The following is a 17,545-nucleotide window of genomic DNA, read 5'->3' as shown; positions in this document are numbered from 1 at the left end:
GGGGGAGCGGCGGGTTACTGGCAGGAGCTGGAGCATCCTCGGGTGGGTGCCTCAGGGCACAGAGGGGAACCGCCGTACCGGGATGCTTGTCTGAAGGCACCGGGTGTCACCGGGCGTTCTGTGCTGCGCGGGTCGGGGCACTGGGGGTTGCCGGGTTGCCGTGGGGGCGGTATCGGGGCCATCGGCGTGCCGGGCTACCAGGGAGTAGCGGGGCGTGCCGTGCCTAGCCGGGGGGAGTACCGGGGAGTACCGGGGTGTGCCGGGTAGCCGGGCGGTACCGGGGGTACCGGGGCGTGCCGCCCTGCCATTCTCTCCAGCAACCCCTCTGGGCGAGCGCCCATTGGCTGAGCGGGATCTGCCCCCCCGCCACGCGGCCAATGGGCGGCGGGGGGCGGGGCCCGCCATTGACAGACCCGGCGCGGCGGTGTTTACCGGGGGCGGCGGGGGCGGGGCGGCCGTGCCTATAAGAGCGGCACCGGGGGGCGTGCGGCTCCCGGGCTGCCCGCACCGCCCCCGCGCACCCCCGACCCGCACCCGGACCCGCCGCAACCACTGTACACCATTCCCGACCGAAGCATCTGCCGACTTAACCGAGGAGGCATCACCGGGGCGGCGGGGAGCGGAGCAACCCCGGGGCGGAGCCCTCACGGTGTGCAACATCCCCGAGCAGTGCGGAGCATCCCCGAGCCGATACAGAACATCCCGGAACATCCTCGAGCCGGCGCCGAACATCCCCGGGTTGGTGCGGAGCATCCCCGAGACGGTACAGAGCATCTCGGAACATCCTCGGACCGGTACCAAGCATCGTCGAGGTGCTACAGAGCATTCCGGAGCATCCTCGGACCGGTGCAGAGCATTCCGGGGCAGGACCGCTACAGAGCATCTCCGAGCCGGAGAACACCGGGCTATCCCAGAGCCCTTCCGGAGCATCTCCGTGGCCGCCGCCCCGGCGGAGTCGGCTCCGCCGTGCGCCCCCGGGCCCCGTCGCGGCCGCCTGCGCCCCGCCCCGCCGCCGCCCGCTCCGCACAATGGGGGCGGCGCGGTGCGGCGCGTAGCGGCGGGCGGGGAGGCGGCGGCGGGCAGGGAGGCGGCGGCGGGAGGGGGGGAGGAAGAGGCGGAGGCGGCGGCGGCGTACCCGGCTCCAGGATGGTGCAGCGCGGCCCGCGGGGCCGGGGAGCGGAGGCTCGGCGGGAGCCCTGCACCCCACTGCCCGCCCGTGACACCGAGCCCGCCTGGTGCAAGACGCCGAGCGGGCACATCAAGCGGCCCATGAACGCCTTCATGGTGTGGTCCCAGCACGAGCGCCGCAAGATCATGGACCAGTGGCCCGACATGCACAACGCCGAGATCTCCAAGCGCCTGGGCCGGCGCTGGCAGCTCCTCCACGACTCCGAGAAGATCCCCTTTGTCAGGGAGGCCGAGCGCCTGCGTCTCAAGCACATGGCCGACTACCCCGACTACAAGTACCGGCCTCGGAAAAAGGGCAAGGTGGGCACCGGAGCCGCCCGCCCGCGGCTCCCAGTGAAGATCAAGCCCTCCGTGTTGGGCCGTGTCTCTGCCAGCCGCAGGCAGCCCTCCAAGCTGCCCAGCGGCCCCGACACCCCGCAGGAGCCCGCACCAGAGGTGCCCGCTGAGGACAGCCCTGTGGTGCCGGGCACGGCTGCCTGGCACCCGGCACCCGACGGGGAGCACAGCCCCCAGGAGCCCCCTGCACCCCTGAGCCCTACCACACCCTGCCCGGAGCCAGGGAGGTCCCCAGAGAGCGGGTCCCCCTCTCCCATGTCGGCTGGGTCCCCTCCCTCTTCCTTCAGCTCCTCCGACGAGGAGCTGGAGGAAGAGCTGCTGGGGATCATGCCCGGGCGGGCACCTGCCAATGCCACCTGTAGTGCCCTGGACTGGTCCGTCTTCGACAAGGACCACGACCTCTACCCGCGGGGAGGCTCCTCGCACTTCGAGTTCCCGGACTATTGCACGCCCGAGGTGACGGAGATGATAGCAGGGGACTGGCTCATGTCCAGCATCTCGGACTTGGTCTTTACCTACTGAGTCCCACGCTCTGCAGGTAACGCTCATTTTTATTTTCACCCACAATCAGGTCATATCAAAAAACAACCCAGGAAAAAAAAACAAACAAACCGAAACCAGCTGTTTACATGCAGGAATCAGGTATTTTGCCTTGAAGCTGCTGGAAGGCAGAGCCCCTGCTCCCCCCATCCCCTGGCACACACCCATTCTCCATCCGTCTGTCTGTCCGACTCGCCTCGTGCCTGCGGGACGCATGGCCGCCCGCCGCAGTTATTTGCCCGTGAAATGCATCTCATCGGGTTTTCATTGTCACACCCGGCCGCTTTCCCCCATGGCCCCGGCGCTGACAGCCATGGCTGCTCCCGGCCGCTCCCATCTCTGCCAGCATCGTGTGCCCTCCCGCTCTCCAGGAAGCAGGAGCATCCACGCCACCCCAGCTCTTGGTGCCCACCCCACCTTCCCCATCCCTTGGAGAATGGCTGATTCCGTTTGGTTTTTGACTGCATTGAACGCATGGCTTCAATTTTCTCCTCTTCCTCTTTGCAGCCCTTGGGGAGGGATGCCGAGCCATGCCACTCTCCCTTCCCAACTCCCTATTTTGTGTCCCTGGCTTGGGGGTTCAGTGTCCCACAGCAGAGTCTCCTTCCCTGTGGCGCCTGCTCCCCGCCACTGGCTTTGGGAAGAGTGAAGTTGCACACACGTGATGAGCACGTGGGCGCGGGAGGCTGTGTTATTTCTCTCGCCAGGCAGTTGTGCAGGGAAAGCTGTGCCACGGAGGGAGCCCGTGGCCGCCCCAAAATTGTATGGGAACCAGCCCTTCACTAAGCAGCCAGCCCTCATTTTAACCTTGGAGCCTGTGCCCGTGTGGGACCTGCTTTGGGCTGGCTGACCTTGGCCAGTGGAGCTGCGTGTCGCTGTGCCCAGCCGTGGCATGTGGTGCTGCCGGGATGGCAGGGAGCAGCCTGGAAGGGGAGGGTGGCAGGGAAGGGCAGCTGTGGGAAATCTGCCTTAAGCAACCACCCAAACTAGTCCAAGAGCAGCTGCAGCCAGTGCTGGTGGGCGTGTGCGGTGTGGGTGATGCTCTGGCACAGGGCTCCTCCACACAGCACCACGCTGGACCCCGCTGCCGGCCGCGCCAACAGCAGGGACGTGCTGGCAGGGAAGATGCTGCTGCAGCGGCTCCTCCAGCTGGGATTTTCTTTGCTTTTCCTAATGGCTCCTTCCTGCGACAGCCGCCTCCTCCCACTGCCGGGAGCACGTGGCTGCAGTGGTGGCTCGGCAGCTGCCGCAGGCTGTGGCTGGGGGGGCAGGGGCTGCGCTCTGGTACAGCTGTGCTGGGTGGGGACTCCACACATCCCTGGGGACGTGGTCGTGGCTGGGGCTGGCAGCGTCTGCTAGAGCAGTACTGGGCTCGGCAGCAGCCGCTGCTTGAAGCAGCCCCTGCAGTCCCCCATGACCCCGATTCCCAGGGACTCTAGGTTTGTGGGGGCTCCTCGGACCCCTCCCTGCCAGTGGGGTTCTGGCGGTAGGGGAGCACCCGCTGCCTGGGGCTCTGCCTCCCTGTTTTGGGGCTGCCGGTTCCCCCAGTCGCAGGCTATCCTGTGTCTGCCCCTTGCTGTCAGGCTGGACTGAGCCGTGACCAGGGGAAGGACATCCCCCTCCCATGTCCTGACATCCCCTGAGGGTGCCTCGGACTAGGTGCCTGGCCCTGCTGCTGGAGCCGCTGGTGGCCCTGGCTCAGCCATGGGGATAGGCACTGCAGCGCAGGGAAAGGTGTGTCCCCGGGTCCTTTGCAGGGATGCTTGATGTCCCCCAGCCCAGTCCCTGGGGGCCCCTCGAGGCCCCCCGCGATGGTCAACCATCAGCAGTGTAGATGTGTCGGTGTGTAGCGGTAGCTGTGCGTGTGTGTTGGCATTAGCCACGGTGTTTCAGTACCCCCGTGCGGGTGCCAGCCTGCGGAGCCAGGCGGGCATCACGCATCAGACACGTGTTCCCTGGATAGAGCGCGTCCTCTTCTCTGCGTCCTCTCCCTTCCCGGCCGTCCCCCACCGGATCCAGTCCCGCCCCCAAAGGTGGAAAAGCCAAATAAGCGCCGGGACAGTCGTGATTCTGGCAGCCTGCTCCCGCCTCACCGCCGCCTCGGGGGGACTTTGCCTTCCTAGCCCCGCGCCGGGAGCATCTGAAGCCCCTTCCCATGTGTGAGCCGGGTTTGGGGTCCCGTGGAGTCCGGCGGCCCCAGAGCTCTCTGACACACACGGATCTCACCCAGCACCTCGGTGCTTTCTTGGGGTGCACAGCCACCCCATGCTGTGGCCAGGGGTTCTCAGGGAGGGCGCCCTCAGTCACCTCAGTCACCTGTCCTCCATCCCTGTCCATGGGGAAGCCAAAGCCCCCAGGTACCAGCAAGGCCTGAGGCCACACTGAGGGTCTCGCATCACACGTGTGCTTTGCTGACCCTGCAGCCCAGGGCTCAGCTTCCGTTCCTTGGGGGGACACAGGTCCCGGTGGTCCCCTACGTGCTGTGCATCACCCTTGAGCCAGGGTGATCCCTCCACAGACTGTCAGGCGAAATATTTCCTCAGGAGCAGGTTCTGGGTCAGTGCCAGAACCGGAGCCAGTGCCGGGGTCTCCTGCCCTGGCCGCAAGCACAACATCATCCGCTTTGTCCCCGTCCTCACCCCTGTCCCCCTCCTCGAGTCTCGCCGGGTGTGTTTGTCAGGGAGAACCGTCGTGGACAGTGGTGGATTTTCTGTGCCGTGTGGTTGTAGTGCTTAGAGACCCCCCCAGCGTGCGGCCCCCTCCCGCTGCGCCCCCGCTGCCCGGTGCTGGCTGGCATGCGTGTGCGAGCGTGTGTGCGTGCGCGTGCGACATCCCGTCATCACTCCAGACAAAGCGAATAATAATAATAATAATAATAGTAATAATAAAAATAAACCAAACCTCTCTCAGGAAGCAGCTGCCCTGGCGGCGGCCGAGTGGGCCGGGGGTCCCCGGAGCTGGCGGGGCCCCGGCGCAGCCTGTGGATGGGCGCCAGCGCTCGGGGTCACCTTTGTAGTGTTGTGTTAGTGAAGGGTCCCTGTGTCTGTTATCTTGGAGAAACGGGATTTTAGCCGAGGGGCACTGACCACCCCATCTGGGCCCGTCTTGGGGGGTGTGACACGGCTGCCCCTTGCTCTGCAGAACCTCGGCTAACAATGATCCTGACTGTTGTGATTATGGAATAAAGTGTGTTGGTCTGCTCCCCACGACTCTGGCTCCTTTTGTGCTGCCTCACTCCTCCCAGGGGAATTTGGGATTCCAAGGGCTATGTGGGATCCTCAGGGAGATACGGAATTCCCAGTGGCCAGGATCCAGCTCCCAGGCATATCAGTTCCCACCCTGAGCCCCGGTTCCTATGGGCTCTCCCGCAGCGGGGAGGTTCACCCTCATCAGTGAGGGTGGGCTGGGCGTCCCTGGGAGCAGTGTGAGCATGTGCACGTATGTGCTCGGATGTGCTGTGCATATGCAGCCCCTCGCCCCACCCGTGTGTGTGTGTGTGGGCAATCCCGGCGCCGCCCCCGATTCCGTTCAGCCGGGGGGAGGTGACCGAGGTAATCGGGGGGGAACCAGAGAGGAAGGGAACCGGGGGTGCTAATCCAGACCCACAGGAGGGCCCGGGGGGGGGGGCACGAGGTCACGCGCCACTTGATCACACCCAGACCCCTGCCCCCAGTCTCGCCGCAGCTGTTGCCACGGCAACAAGAGGAGCCCAGAGCATCCCCGGGTACCGCCAGCCCCTCCTGCAGCCCCGGCGCTGCTGGGGACCGGGCTGTCTCCGAGGGAGGGAGAAGTGCAGGGGTTGCCCATGCTACTGTGACCCCCCGAGTCTGCAGGCTGCACCCACGGGAGAGTCCCCAGCACCGCCCGGGGCCTGGGCGGTACCACAGGGGCAGCAGTGTTCCAGGGAGCCGTCACTACAGCCCCCGGCAATGGGATTGGTCTCCGCACAGGGGCACGGCTGGGAGGAGGGGATCATGGCGCAGCCACAGTCAGAGCTCTCTGGCCATCACCACTGCCACCACTGGCCACACAGGGCTCTTGTTCAGTGTCCAATGTGGCCCACACAGGCACATGCACACATTGCCACTGGCCTGGTTCTGAATCACATGTGGCAGTGGCCTCTTGGCTACCCCAAAGGTGCCACATACCTCCCACCACCATTCCTTCCCCTCGGCTGCCCAAAGGGTGTCCCTCCCAAAGGGCTCCAAGCACTATTGAGAAAATGTCTCCTGGAGAAGCCACAGACAATTAAAAATAGCCAACACGGCTGCCAGCCTTGAGCCATCCAGCCAAACCCACTTCCAGCTTGGCAAAGGTGGCTTCATCACCCCAGCTCAGCAGAGCATGCCCTGGGAATTGGGCATCCTGCCCGGGATCTCCTCCTGCAGCCAGGCACCCGGCCTGGGGTACAGGGCAGGATGGGAGGTCAGGCTATTTCCAGCCCCACGCTGCTGATGGGGGGGACACCCCGGAGAGCCAGCAGCACACACAAGGCCTGGCACTGGCCCAGAGGGAGGCAGATGGATGGAGAACAGTGACCAGGGCACACATGCACTCCTTGGCTCTGCTCCCGCTCCTCTTCCCACGGGGCTGCTGGGTGTGAGGCCACACTGCGCTGGCCTGGCCAGCGCAGGAAAGGTGCCAGTTTTGGGCCACCGGGTGCCACAAAAGCAAATCTGACAGCCCCAGCCCAGGGAGGGCAGGAAGTGTGTTTAGGAACTGTTTATTTTACAGTTTTAGGTTTTGTAGAAATCTGCATTTACAGGGGATGTGTAAGTCTTTGTACAGAGTAACTGAAGCACCCGCAGCCACGGTCTCCTTCTCTCCCTCCAGGGACAATGCAAGAACTAAAGTGCATCGTGGCCAGGGAATGGAGGGGCTGCAGTGGCTCCTCCTGGGGGGCTCCAGCCATCCCCTCCTTCAGGGTAGTGTTCAGAATGGCCCTGGGTCCTCCAACAGCATTCCCAGATCACCACACTCTCCTGCACCAATGGCTTCTAAAGTGCTAAGTGACCCAGCCCCCAGTTCTGCTCTGCTGCTCTGGGGGTGCCAAGGGGCCAGGAATGGGCTCTGCCTTCAACAACGTTGGGAGAAGCCCCCCTGAGCAGCCCCAGGTCTCTCCAACGGCACTGGCACCATTGAGGAGAGGAAGGAACAGGTCTTGCTGCCTGCCTGGACAACGGCATTTTCACACACTCCCCATTTCACCTGCAGAGGCAAAGGGAACTCCTGCTCAGAGCTTCATGGGAACACAAGCCAGGAATGACAACTACCCACATGCCCTCTGGCCAGAAAGGCACAGCCCCTCCATGAGCAAAGGCCCATGGGGCAAACCTGAACATAGCCAGGGCGGTTATGCACCAAGAGGGGTGGGAGTGGGGGGTGCTAAGCTTTGCAGGGCATGAGTTTTCTTCTCTATCCCAAAATCCCTTCAACCAACACCTCCTTTTCAGGTGTGCAGACCCTGGGCATGGCACAGATGGCTTTGGGCACAACAGAGCAATGATGGGGGAGCGGGAGGGAGCCGTGAGGGTCAGGTAAGGGCACTTGAGGGAGATTTAGCAGCTTGGGGGAGAGGTAGAGGCATAGAGTGTCTATTGGCTTTGTCTCAGTGAGACACTGAGCTGTCTAGAAGGATTTGCTGCTTAGTTTGGGGGGCAGGGAGCACTGGGACTGCTGACAGGACTGGTGGGGAGATGAGAGCTATGCAGAGGTCAGGGTAGCCTTTCTGGGAAACCCCTCATGTTATTTCCAGAGGCAATGCTGGAGCCTGATCAGCTCGTGGTGGTGTTTTTTGACACATTTTCTAGTGCAACAATTTCTATCCTGTGCAAAGTGTTTCACAAGGTGGAAAAAGCCTTTCTCCACATGGGTATGGTAAGTGTCCACTTCAGAGCTATTAAAGAAGTCTGCAGTGGGTGTTTACAGTGCCACTAAGCCTTGTGGTAGCATAACCTGGCATATGACAGTACACACCTTTGGCAGGGTGACTGCACTCGTGTCTCACTTCACTGACCCCAGATACAGTCACGGCACTGCCAGCGCAGCAGTGGCAGTGCCTGAGAGCTGAGGGGAGCTAAGGTCTGCTCCTGGCCCCTGCAAGCAGATCAGGCAGCAAAGATGTGGAAGCAAAAAGAGCCAGGGAGTGTTACACACTGAAGAGAAGCTCACAGCATTGTGCTGGCTGGGGTGTGGGAAAGGTTTGGCTCTGCTCAGGGGGCACCCACAGGAGAGGGAAGAGCTGGAGCACCGGCAAAGCTGAAGGCAGGTCGTGGGTCACACTGTAGCAATGAAGAGCCAAAGGGCTGTCCTGTTCCTCAGGAGTGCAACAGCCCTTCACCCTCACACACACAAGAACTCAGAACAAACCCTGTTGGACACTCTCCTCCAGGCAAAGATCTGCTCTCACTCCCACTAGTTTTCTTCAATGGAGAACGCAGGATCATTTGGGCAAAGCCCACACACAGTTCTCTCTTTGTACAGTCACCTGAGCACAGCCTGAACAGCCAAACTTGTCCATACCTCTGGTTCCTCAGGGGAGAGCGGGAGCGCCCGTCTGCTCACCCTTGCACAGGGAGAGGGGACCAAGGTGAGCATGGTGTGGGGAACCGTCCTGCTGGGCTGGCTCCCTCAGTCTCTGTCACAAAGGCCAAAAGCGTTACTGGACGCAGTAAGAATAAAAAATAACCTTCATACAGGTCGTTTCTGGATACGTCCCTCATCAAACATCAGCCCTTCCTGCTGGGGATGGGTGCAGTGACAGTGAAGGCCCTTCCTCCGGCTTCAGGGGAAAATCTGCAGTTCGAACTTGGGTGCCCACTCCAGTGCGCTCTTCACCACAGCCAGGGCAGCCGCTCCCAGTGCCACCGTCAGCCCCATCACTGCCAGCTTGACAAAGCGGTTGGTCCGGGGCTTTGTCAAGGTGGATTTTGTCCGCTCCTCCCCTCGGAGCCGCTCCTCCCCTCGGAGCCGCTCTCTGAAGCGTTGCCTCAACACAGTGTCTGGTCTCTGCTGCACTGATGCCAACTCAAAGTCCTTAAAAGTGGAAGCCGCAGTTCTGCAAGAGAAGGAACGGGTCAAAGAGCGTCCCCTGCTCACCTCTGGGACCAGCCTCCAGTTAGGATGATCTCCAAAGGGAGGCAACCCCTGGCAAGGGGATGTAGGGAACACATGGGCTGCCCAGCACTCACCGTTCCGCCTGAGCTGCCTGAGCTGCCTCCTTGGCGAGTTCAGAAGGTGGGAACTGGACAAAAAGGTCCCCGGCTTTGCTGACCAGAGACTCATAAGGAAGGTCCTGTGGGATCTGGGACAGGAGGTGGTGGACAGAGGCCATGTCACACTCGCAGTCCAGAACTTCCTGCTCCCGGTGCAGCACAATCTGCAGAGGAGTGAGAGGAGGATGGACAAAGAAGTGGGGACAGCTCTTTGGCACATGCTGGCACTTGTTTCAGAGCCAGAAGAAAAAAACACTTTACTTCCAGCTGAAAGGCCTTCTTCAAGAGGACACACTGCATTCATTGGGAAGAGAAATGCCAAACCCCTTCTGAGACTCTGAGGCCATGGAAAGCCTCTTTCAGGGTACTGGGGTCTGTCTGCTGAGCAGAGCCTGCTACTAGCAGGTCAGAGATGTGAGCAGAACCTCAGCAGGGTTTGACTTCATGCCTTGCCCTCTGCCATAGGAGGACAGGCAGGTGGATGCACAGTGCAGAGCTGTCCCCAGCCAGTCAGGCATCCCAGTATGTGACCAGAAGCAGGACCAGCACATGAAAGGAAATAAAAACACTGTGCCATGCTGCCTCCACGGCACTGAACATTTGCTGCACATTTGGACACCCTCAGGCTGCCCTGAGTTCCCCTGGATCCCACCTGCCCTTTACCATCAGCAAAGACATCACTGACCGCATCTGCAGAGCAGGGTACAACTGGGGACAGCACCAGCACTGGGTTTTCCAGCCTCCTTCTGCAGCCCCAAACTCCCACAGCCTCAGAACAGCACAGCTAATCCCTGACCATTCCATCAGTACATACCACAGCTGCAAAATAAATGGGCATCAGTGGGTGGCAAGCCAGGAAGAAGTCATATAATCGCACCACGTGCCGAAAGTCGGACAAAACGTGGCCAAACCAGGTGATCAGCCAGCTGAGAGCAAAGATGGTTCCCACCTCCGCACTACAGAGAGAAAGAGCCATTAGGTCAGCCTGGAAACAGGGATGAAATACTCCCAGGCCACTCCTGTGCTGCACAGCTGTGCCTGGGGAAATAGAGCTTGACTGACAGTGGAGCACTTGAACCCCCACACAGAGTAGGAACTGCACCTCTGACACAAAAAAGTGTTTATCTCCTGTGCCACCCCCTGTGGCAAAGTGCTGCCACTATTTGTGTCACATCCAGTGGGAGCCACAGCAGAGGCCAAATGCTACTTTCAGGGGACCCTGAATGTGTGATGTATCATGGCACTGTCTGGCTTGCTGGCTTAAGGGCAACTGATGTCCTGCAGCACAGACAGATGTTTGGGTTTCTTCCTACCCTGAGGGCCTACTAATTCTGGGAGTTGGTACCCAAAGACATTCTGGCTGTGAGAAAAAAGACACACCTGCCCCAAAAAGGGCTCTGAACTGACTCTTCCCATTCACCTTCCTGCTTCTGATTTGATCTGCCCAGGCACACCTCTGTCCCTCTAAAGCAAAACCTGGGAATTATCCCCAGAACTAACAACAAACTACAGCAAGGTCCCACCAGCACACAAGTGGTCACGTGAAACAGTTGTAGTATTTATACAACACTGTCCCCAAATGCTCTGCCCTTCCAATGCAGACTGCAGACAAATGGGCTGAAGATGTCACTGTGTAAAACTCCTCCAGACAGGCAGCTCAGGTTTGAACCTGCTCAGAAATGAGTGCTACATGGCTTTGGGGTGTCACCATCAGCTGTGGTGACTTCCTGAGGAAGCCACTGTAGTGCTGAGGATGTGCTGGTGAAAACGGCTCTGTGAACAGTAACCTGAGATGGGCAGGGGAGAGCCAGGAGGCTCTAAGGGAACATTTGCATACCTCTGCATGAAGTCGTGCACCTCAGGGTTCACCTGGTCTATGATGGGCATCAGGTAATTTAATATGTGCTTGGTATTATCCATCGTTGGGTCCATAAAATCCCTGAGGAATTATTTAAAAGAAGCTTTGTCAAGCAACAACATCAGCAAGCTCTCCCTCTAGGGAGGCAGCAGAAAGTGAAGTACATGCAATAAATAGCCTTGTTGGCAAGGTGGCCCTCAGCCCCAAGGAATTGTGTCTCTTTGGAGCAGCCTCCTTCCAGCTTGTCTGGGACACCCAGGACTGACCTGCACATAGAACCCACACCCAGACCATCATGCTGCTGTCAGCTGACACTTCTTATTTTGCTGCAGTGCACATAAGAACCGTAAAGCTTTTCCAGCACCCAAAATCTGACTCCTGCCTGGGAGAGGAGAGATAATCCCTCCAAACCACACTCTCCAGCTGGAAGCTTTCTCTTATTTCAGTGCACAAACAGGAAAGACTCTTCATGTGGGGTACAGGACACTGGTAATACAGACCACACTGCCCAGGGATATGCAAGGACAAGTGGGAGGCAGGTGTTGAGCCAGCCCACAGGACCTGGTGAGGCCCTGACAGCCACACAAGCATGGATAATGCATGTGTGTTGGCTTTTCCAGCTCCAAGAGATGCTACAAATTAACTGACAGCCTTCAATTATCCTTTCCCCAGGGCACAGCTCCCTGCAAAGCCACGTGCTGTTGTGTGGTCAGGCTGCTCTCAATGACTCCTCTGGATACAGGCATGACAGGCAGTTGCTTTAACCCAAGGCTCTGCCTTCCCAGCTCCCCTTCCAGGCCAGCTCCACCTGCACAGGTGTCCCCACAACCTGAAAACATGCAGTTGGCTCCTCTCCTCCCACTGAGTACCTGAGATGATGCGTTGAGAGCTTCTCCACCAGTGCTGTGGCCAGCCTGTCCCCCACCACCAGGAGGAAGGTGACCACGATGTCATGGTATCCCTGGTAGTAGTGCAGCTGGGGGTTGCGCTTGAGGACGTGGAGGATGATATCGATGAGCTCCTCCTGCAATCCTTCCCTCTGGTCATCTGGCATCCCTGAGGGAACAGCAGAGGTGGCACAGCTGTGTCACCTACCAGTGCCTGCTGTGGGAGCGAGGGTGACTATGGTGTGCAAGGAGAGCACCTGTGCATTTACTACCTGCCTGATCCCAAGGGATGGGGTGCACAGGGGAGGGTAAAACTGGCAGAAAAAAATCATCCAAAGCTCTAATGCTCTCCCAAAACTCTGCAGGACCAGGGGAATCTGGCCAGTTGCTGAGAGGTTTAATCTTTAGATCTGCAGAACCCTTATCTGCAAGGAAGCCACTGTGGAGGACAGGTGCAGGGCTTACAGATGTTTCCACAGTGCTGCTGTGAAGAGAGAATTGTTCTGCACATCCAGTACCAATGAGGATGTTATAGTAATTTTTAATTTCCCAAGAGTTCTAGAAAAAATTCAACAGGACCCATTTTCACAGAAACTGTATGCCAACTGTATCAGACTGCGAGGCCTCCACTGGCACAACTTTCTATCAGTCCCCTGCTAACAACATGTGTTTAGGGACAGGATGTCACAGGGAAAACATTGTTCCTGCCCTGCACAGCTGCAGTCAGTTTCTGGCAGTTCTTGTCAACAGACAAAACGCCCAAAGGCCAAGCAGAGAGTCCCAGCAGAGATCCTGCAATGACAAAGTTCTCCTTTTCCTCTGCTTCACTAATGCAGCTAAAAATAGGCAGGAGGCTGCCATTCAAGGGCAAAAAAATCCGTAGGAGCAGAGCCTCCAAGAATCAGGCCTGCACACAGCATCCACGCCTGCAAGAATCAGAGTGAATCAAGTGTTTATACAAAATAAAAGTGGCAGAAGGGGGGAAGCAGATTCTGGCCAGAAATAACGACTGCTTTGCACAGAGAGCTGCTGGATTTAGCGTTTTATAAATAACACAAGGCACCCATCAGAACAAAACAACTGCAAAACCATTTTGCTTCTAAATACTTTAAGTTCTAATGTTTAAATTTGGTGCAAGAACCTGATTTTAAGACTGTTTTATACCAGGGGTTGTTCTGAGCACAGACAAACCTGCCTTCCCTGCCCCTGAGCTAGACCATGGACTAAAATAAACTGAAGCAAATGGCATGTTTATCAAGCTTTCCATCTGTCCTAATCTCAACAGGTCATGGTGCACAAGATCTGTGCAGGATCCATCCTCTCTCTGCTGCAACTGTCTGCCAGTAGCAGCCTTCTGGCAGAGGGGCTCAGTAGGGCAGGGGAAGTGGGATGTTGGAAGAGCCACATCAAAAACCATCTGTGCAGAGACAGCTGAAGGAAACTGATGGCTTCAGAAGGCCTTCACTGTAAGAAGAAGCTGTTGTGAGATCACAAGGAAAAGGTTTTCTGGAAGTCAGGCCCTTGGAGTAATAACAGTGTCACCTTCTGCAGCCTCCCAGGGAGGTCTGAGCCAGGAGAAGCCCTGTGGCATTGCTCTTGCCCCTGCAGAGTGGGAAGAGCAGAATCCCCTCTCACCTGGTGGGAAGCGGCGCAGGGATCGCCGCACATCCAGTAACACTTGCTGGTAATCCTTACTGTCCTCTCGCAGCTCCTTCCTTGCTGAGAAAAAGAGGAACAGGATTAACATGAAGCAGTGCAATGGCACTGGGACGAGAGTGAGGTTAGGGAGCTGGGAAGATCCCTACTGAATGTTGACATGAAGCTGCACAAACCCCCTGTTCCACTGTAAATCCCCTTTTTCCAAATGACCACAGAATCAGGATAATAATAAGATCTGTGCTGGATGACTGTAAAAGCTACAGGACCTAGAGCTCCTGCATTGCTAAGGTTTAAAAACAATGTGGGTACCTCACCAGGAAGGTTGTTGTCCCTGTGTCTGTTCTGACTGAAACCCACATGTGCTTGACACAACAAACTGCTTCCTGGGAGAGACACGTTGGGAGAATTTTAGCCACACCAGGGCTCAGCACAGACACCTCTTCATCGGAGCAAAACAAATCAAGTCTAACTCTTTCTGCTGCAGGTGAACTTATATATGTCAGCTAATGCTCAGGGCCATGCTAACTGCATCCACAATTAACTGATTCCATTACTATCACTAAAGAAAACAACAAATGTTGTTTTTAGAAGTCATGTATTGTTTACATACAACACGGTATTGGTGCTGCAGTGAATCCCCTTTGTACAAGAGCTTAGTGGCAAATGCAACACACACAGGGAAAAGGCAGGTCAGAAAGCACTTCCCTCCTCTAGTGACGAAGGTCACTGAACTGTTCCTCCCAAGCAGCTGAAACCAGGCTGCTCCATACCTGGAGGAGGGGGAAGGTCATCTGTATTAACACTGAGCAGCTTTGGCCACACTTTGCACCGGATCTCATCCGTGAGCAGCCCGCCCTCGCTGATCGCCATCCGCCTCAGCTTTGCCACGTCAGTGGGGTCACTGTTCAGAGCCTGGTAAATCTCTGCCATTTTTCTTTTCTTCTTAGCATCAAAGTCTGCAAAAGGCCACAGAGATGTGAGCTGACAGGCAGTGCCAGCACTCAGAGGGAGCTAGCAACAGCCACTCACAGCAACGTCACACACACACAAGGGAGATAATACAGAACAGTCGTCACACTGTCATGACAGGGATGACTCTGGTGGTGACCCCTCCAGCTGAGTGTCCCCATTTCTGCAGACTCAGCACTAGAAGCACCTCAAAGGGCACTCTCACTACTTCCCTATCAACCCTGGGTGTCCCAGTGTGGGAGGCAAACACTGCTCCTCCTGACAGTGGAGCCACCAGCAGTACCCAGACAGAGCCCTTGGCTCCTGTCCTTCCCAGTGGTTCATGGCTCCATACAGGATCAAGACAGCCCTGCAAAGCCATCCTGAAACTCTGCTCTCTGATGCAGCTGCCAGCTCAGATGTCATGTGTTTCCTAAGACTCGGACTTAGGAAAGTGTTCTATAAAGGTTAGGAAAGTGTTCCCGAAACTGTGTTCCTACCGACTCCCAGGTGCAGCCGTCCTAGGAAGAAGCCTGAGTATTTCCACTGACAGCAACAGACACAAGAAAGGACATAATTATACCAGAGTTAAAGAATCATAAGCACATTGACTTGTCCTACAACAAACACAAACCTGCCAGCCACCAGTACACACACAGCTCAGCCAGTAGGAGACAATTCCCACTCTTTTGAGGAGCACAGGAACTTGGGGCAGGGAGGGAAGGAGGTAACACACAAAGCACACAGTGCTCGGGTTAGACACACTTACAGGACACCAAAGCGCTTCCCAGTGAGCGGAGAAAGGACACTACTTCACACCACATGGTGGAATTTGTCACCACTGCCTCATGTGAGGAAAGAAAGAAGCAGCCGAGAGCCACTTGATATCTCACACTGGAGGAGTTCCCAGTAAGGAGGCTTTGCTGAGCAGCTGCAGGACTGGAGTGCAGGATGAGACCACAAACACTGCCTTTCCCTAAAGGCTATTCCCATAGATGCAACAACTCTTGGGATCCAAACAGGATTCGTTCTATAAGCGACGTGTCCAAATAGGATTTGGGGTGGGAGGAATTAAAAGGATTTTGATGGAGAAACAGCTGCTCCCAAGGCCACACCTTCTCAGCAGCGATAGGGGAGCTCGTTACTCTGCTCACGTGGCACCTCAGCCACTGCCCCGGCCCTGTTTCTGCGAGCTCCTGGCTAGAAGTGCAGTTCTCAGCGAGGTCTGAAGGGAGCCGGTAGGTCAGCAGGCTGTTCACACACACGGAAGCTAAGTAGGTCGAGCACTGGATGCTGTTCCTTCTCAAAGACCCTTTTAAAGCACTTCTTGGATCAAAACAAGCTGTAACAGCCTACGACAGAGCTCCACCTCCCTCCGAATTCCACGTTCCTGATAACATTAAATCTCCTGTCACTCACACAGTGACTTTTATTTCCTTTCCCGCCCCTTGTGCAAGCAGTTATTTTATTTGCACAACAGAAGCCAGCTCTGTTCGGCCGGTTCCCTATTCCCAGCCAGTTCCCTACCCCCATGAGAGGAATGATGGGTTTGTCTTTACAAACAAGCTGTGGGTCTGCTGATAAGATGAAAGTATTACTGAGAGATAACAGAAACAATGGGATGGATTCCACTGAAAGATGAAAGGGACACTGAGGAAACACCATAAAATTCCACAAGGGTTAAGAATTAAGAGGGGGGTTATACATTAGGGGGAAAATCTTAGGTATTAGGCATTTTGGGAAGTCTGTACCTCTCAGGTTCCTCAACCAATGGGGAAAGAAGGGACATGCGGCCGGGAAATTAGGATAAAAGGAAGGCTGTGCCCTCCAAAAAATCTGAGAGACCCCAGGGGAATGCCCCATGGCTTCTCTCTTTATTCGAATAAAGTAAAAGGACTCCTCTGTCTCCTTTTTGGAGATAAACTTCTGGTGTTTGTGGATTAATTTTCCTGACACCCAGCTGTTCCTGATCCCCTGCCACACGCACACACTGGGCTCTCACATACCGATGCCTCGGGAAGGAGGAGACAAAGCCTATGGGAGAAAGAACTGCTCACACACAAAGAACTTAAGAAGTTGTGGGAAGGCAGGAGCACATCTTGCGGGCTCCTCCTCTCAAACTTACTAATAAAGACACGAATATTTACACTTTTCAAACATACAGGAGTCAACAGCTGCGAGTATTACACAAAATCAGTGCATTTCAATACATGTTTCATGAAAACACAAGAACTTAACTCGCAGGTTCACCCTTGGAAGAAAGACACAAACCCAAAGCGAGGGCGGTCTAAAACCCAGATGGCTCCGTCGGTGCTTCTGCACCGCTGCAAGGACCGGGCACCGACACACGGCCTCGCCAGGTCTGGCCAGCCCGGCGCTGCCGCAGAGCCCTGGGTCACTGCCGGGGTCCGCCCTCGGGCCCGGCGGCTTCCGATCCGCCCGAGCCCGCCGCGGCCGCACAGCCGCGGGGTGAGCCGGACCCTTCGCTCGGTCCCGGGACCCCCGGGACCCCCGGTTACCCCGCCCGCTCCCACCAGAGCGGCTGCCAGTGCAGCGCCGGCCCCGCCCCACCGCCAGGGGGCGCCGCCGCGCCCGCAGGGGGCGCTCCAGCCCCCGCCCCCTCAGCGGAACCACCGCCCCCCGCCCGCCGGGCCCGGCCCAGCCCGTACCGTGGCCGCCGACGCCGTTGCGCGGCGGGCTCTGCCGGGCCATGTTCCCGGGCGCCGCGGCGCATTCCGGCCCGGACACCGGACCGGACCGGGCCGGGGCTGCGCGCTCCCCGCGCCGTCCGGTCCCGTCCCGCCCCCGCCCGCTCCCCCCGCCCCCCGCCCGCCGGCGCACGGGCGGGACGTCACGGCACCGCAGTGCGCAGGCGCGGCGCCGCCAGGCGGGTCACGCGGGCGGAGGCATCTGCG

At 57.9% G+C, this 17,545-nt stretch overlaps 2 protein-coding genes across 4 annotated transcripts; one reads left to right on the top strand and one right to left on the bottom strand.

The window, feature by feature from the left end:
* The first annotated feature begins 1,113 nt into the window (after positions 1 to 1,113).
* SOX12 (SRY-box transcription factor 12) lies at positions 1,114 to 4,833 on the top strand. Its single transcript, XM_023939749.2, has one exon. The coding sequence runs from the start codon at positions 1,147 to 1,149 to the stop codon at positions 2,044 to 2,046; it is 900 nt and encodes a 299-aa protein (XP_023795517.2). The 5' UTR covers positions 1,114 to 1,146; the 3' UTR covers positions 2,047 to 4,833.
* Positions 4,834 to 6,771: 1,938 nt separating this feature from the next.
* On the bottom strand, positions 6,772 to 17,479 carry TBC1D20 (TBC1 domain family member 20). Of its 3 annotated transcripts, none has more exons than XM_086853141.1 (8): positions 17,300 to 17,479; positions 14,453 to 14,638; positions 13,659 to 13,742; positions 12,006 to 12,192; positions 11,116 to 11,217; positions 10,093 to 10,234; positions 9,255 to 9,442; positions 6,772 to 9,121 (listed from the first exon to the last, which is right to left on the bottom strand). In XM_086853141.1, exons 1-8 carry the CDS (start codon positions 17,340 to 17,342, stop codon positions 8,848 to 8,850), a joined length of 1,206 nt encoding a protein of 401 aa, XP_086709267.1. In that variant the 5' UTR covers positions 17,343 to 17,479; the 3' UTR covers positions 6,772 to 8,847. The 3 variants fall into 3 exon arrangements, with proteins under 3 accessions (XP_086709267.1, XP_023795516.1, XP_086709266.1); XM_023939748.2 differs by lacking the exon at positions 17,300 to 17,479 and adding an exon at positions 15,400 to 16,032; XM_086853140.1 differs by lacking the exon at positions 17,300 to 17,479 and adding an exon at positions 15,524 to 16,007.
* Between the last annotated feature and the right edge of the window lie 66 nt (positions 17,480 to 17,545).

This window comes from Cyanistes caeruleus, chromosome 16 (genome assembly GCF_971803275.1).
Source record: "Cyanistes caeruleus chromosome 16, bCyaCae1.hap1.1, whole genome shotgun sequence".
NCBI lineage: Eukaryota > Metazoa > Chordata > Aves > Passeriformes > Paridae > Cyanistes > Cyanistes caeruleus.
Note: the sequence above shows the minus strand (reverse complement) of the source record. Positions and strands in the feature narration are given on the sequence as shown.

Coding starts and splice junctions, on each gene's coding strand:
- SOX12 (XM_023939749.2), top strand. CDS start 1,147: ATGGTGCAGCGCGGCCCGCGGGGCCGGGGAGCGGAGGCTCGGCGGGAG.
- TBC1D20 (XM_086853140.1), bottom strand. CDS start 15,623: ATGGGAATAGCCTTTAGGGAAAGGCAGTGTTTGTGGTCTCATCCTGCA. Junction 11,218..12,005: donor CTCTCAACGCATCATCTCAG/GTACTCAGTGGG, acceptor ATAATTCCTCAG/GGATTTTATGGACCCAACGA. Junction 10,235..11,115: donor GTGCACGACTTCATGCAGAG/GTATGCAAATGT, acceptor TTCTCTCTGTAG/TGCGGAGGTGGGAACCATCT.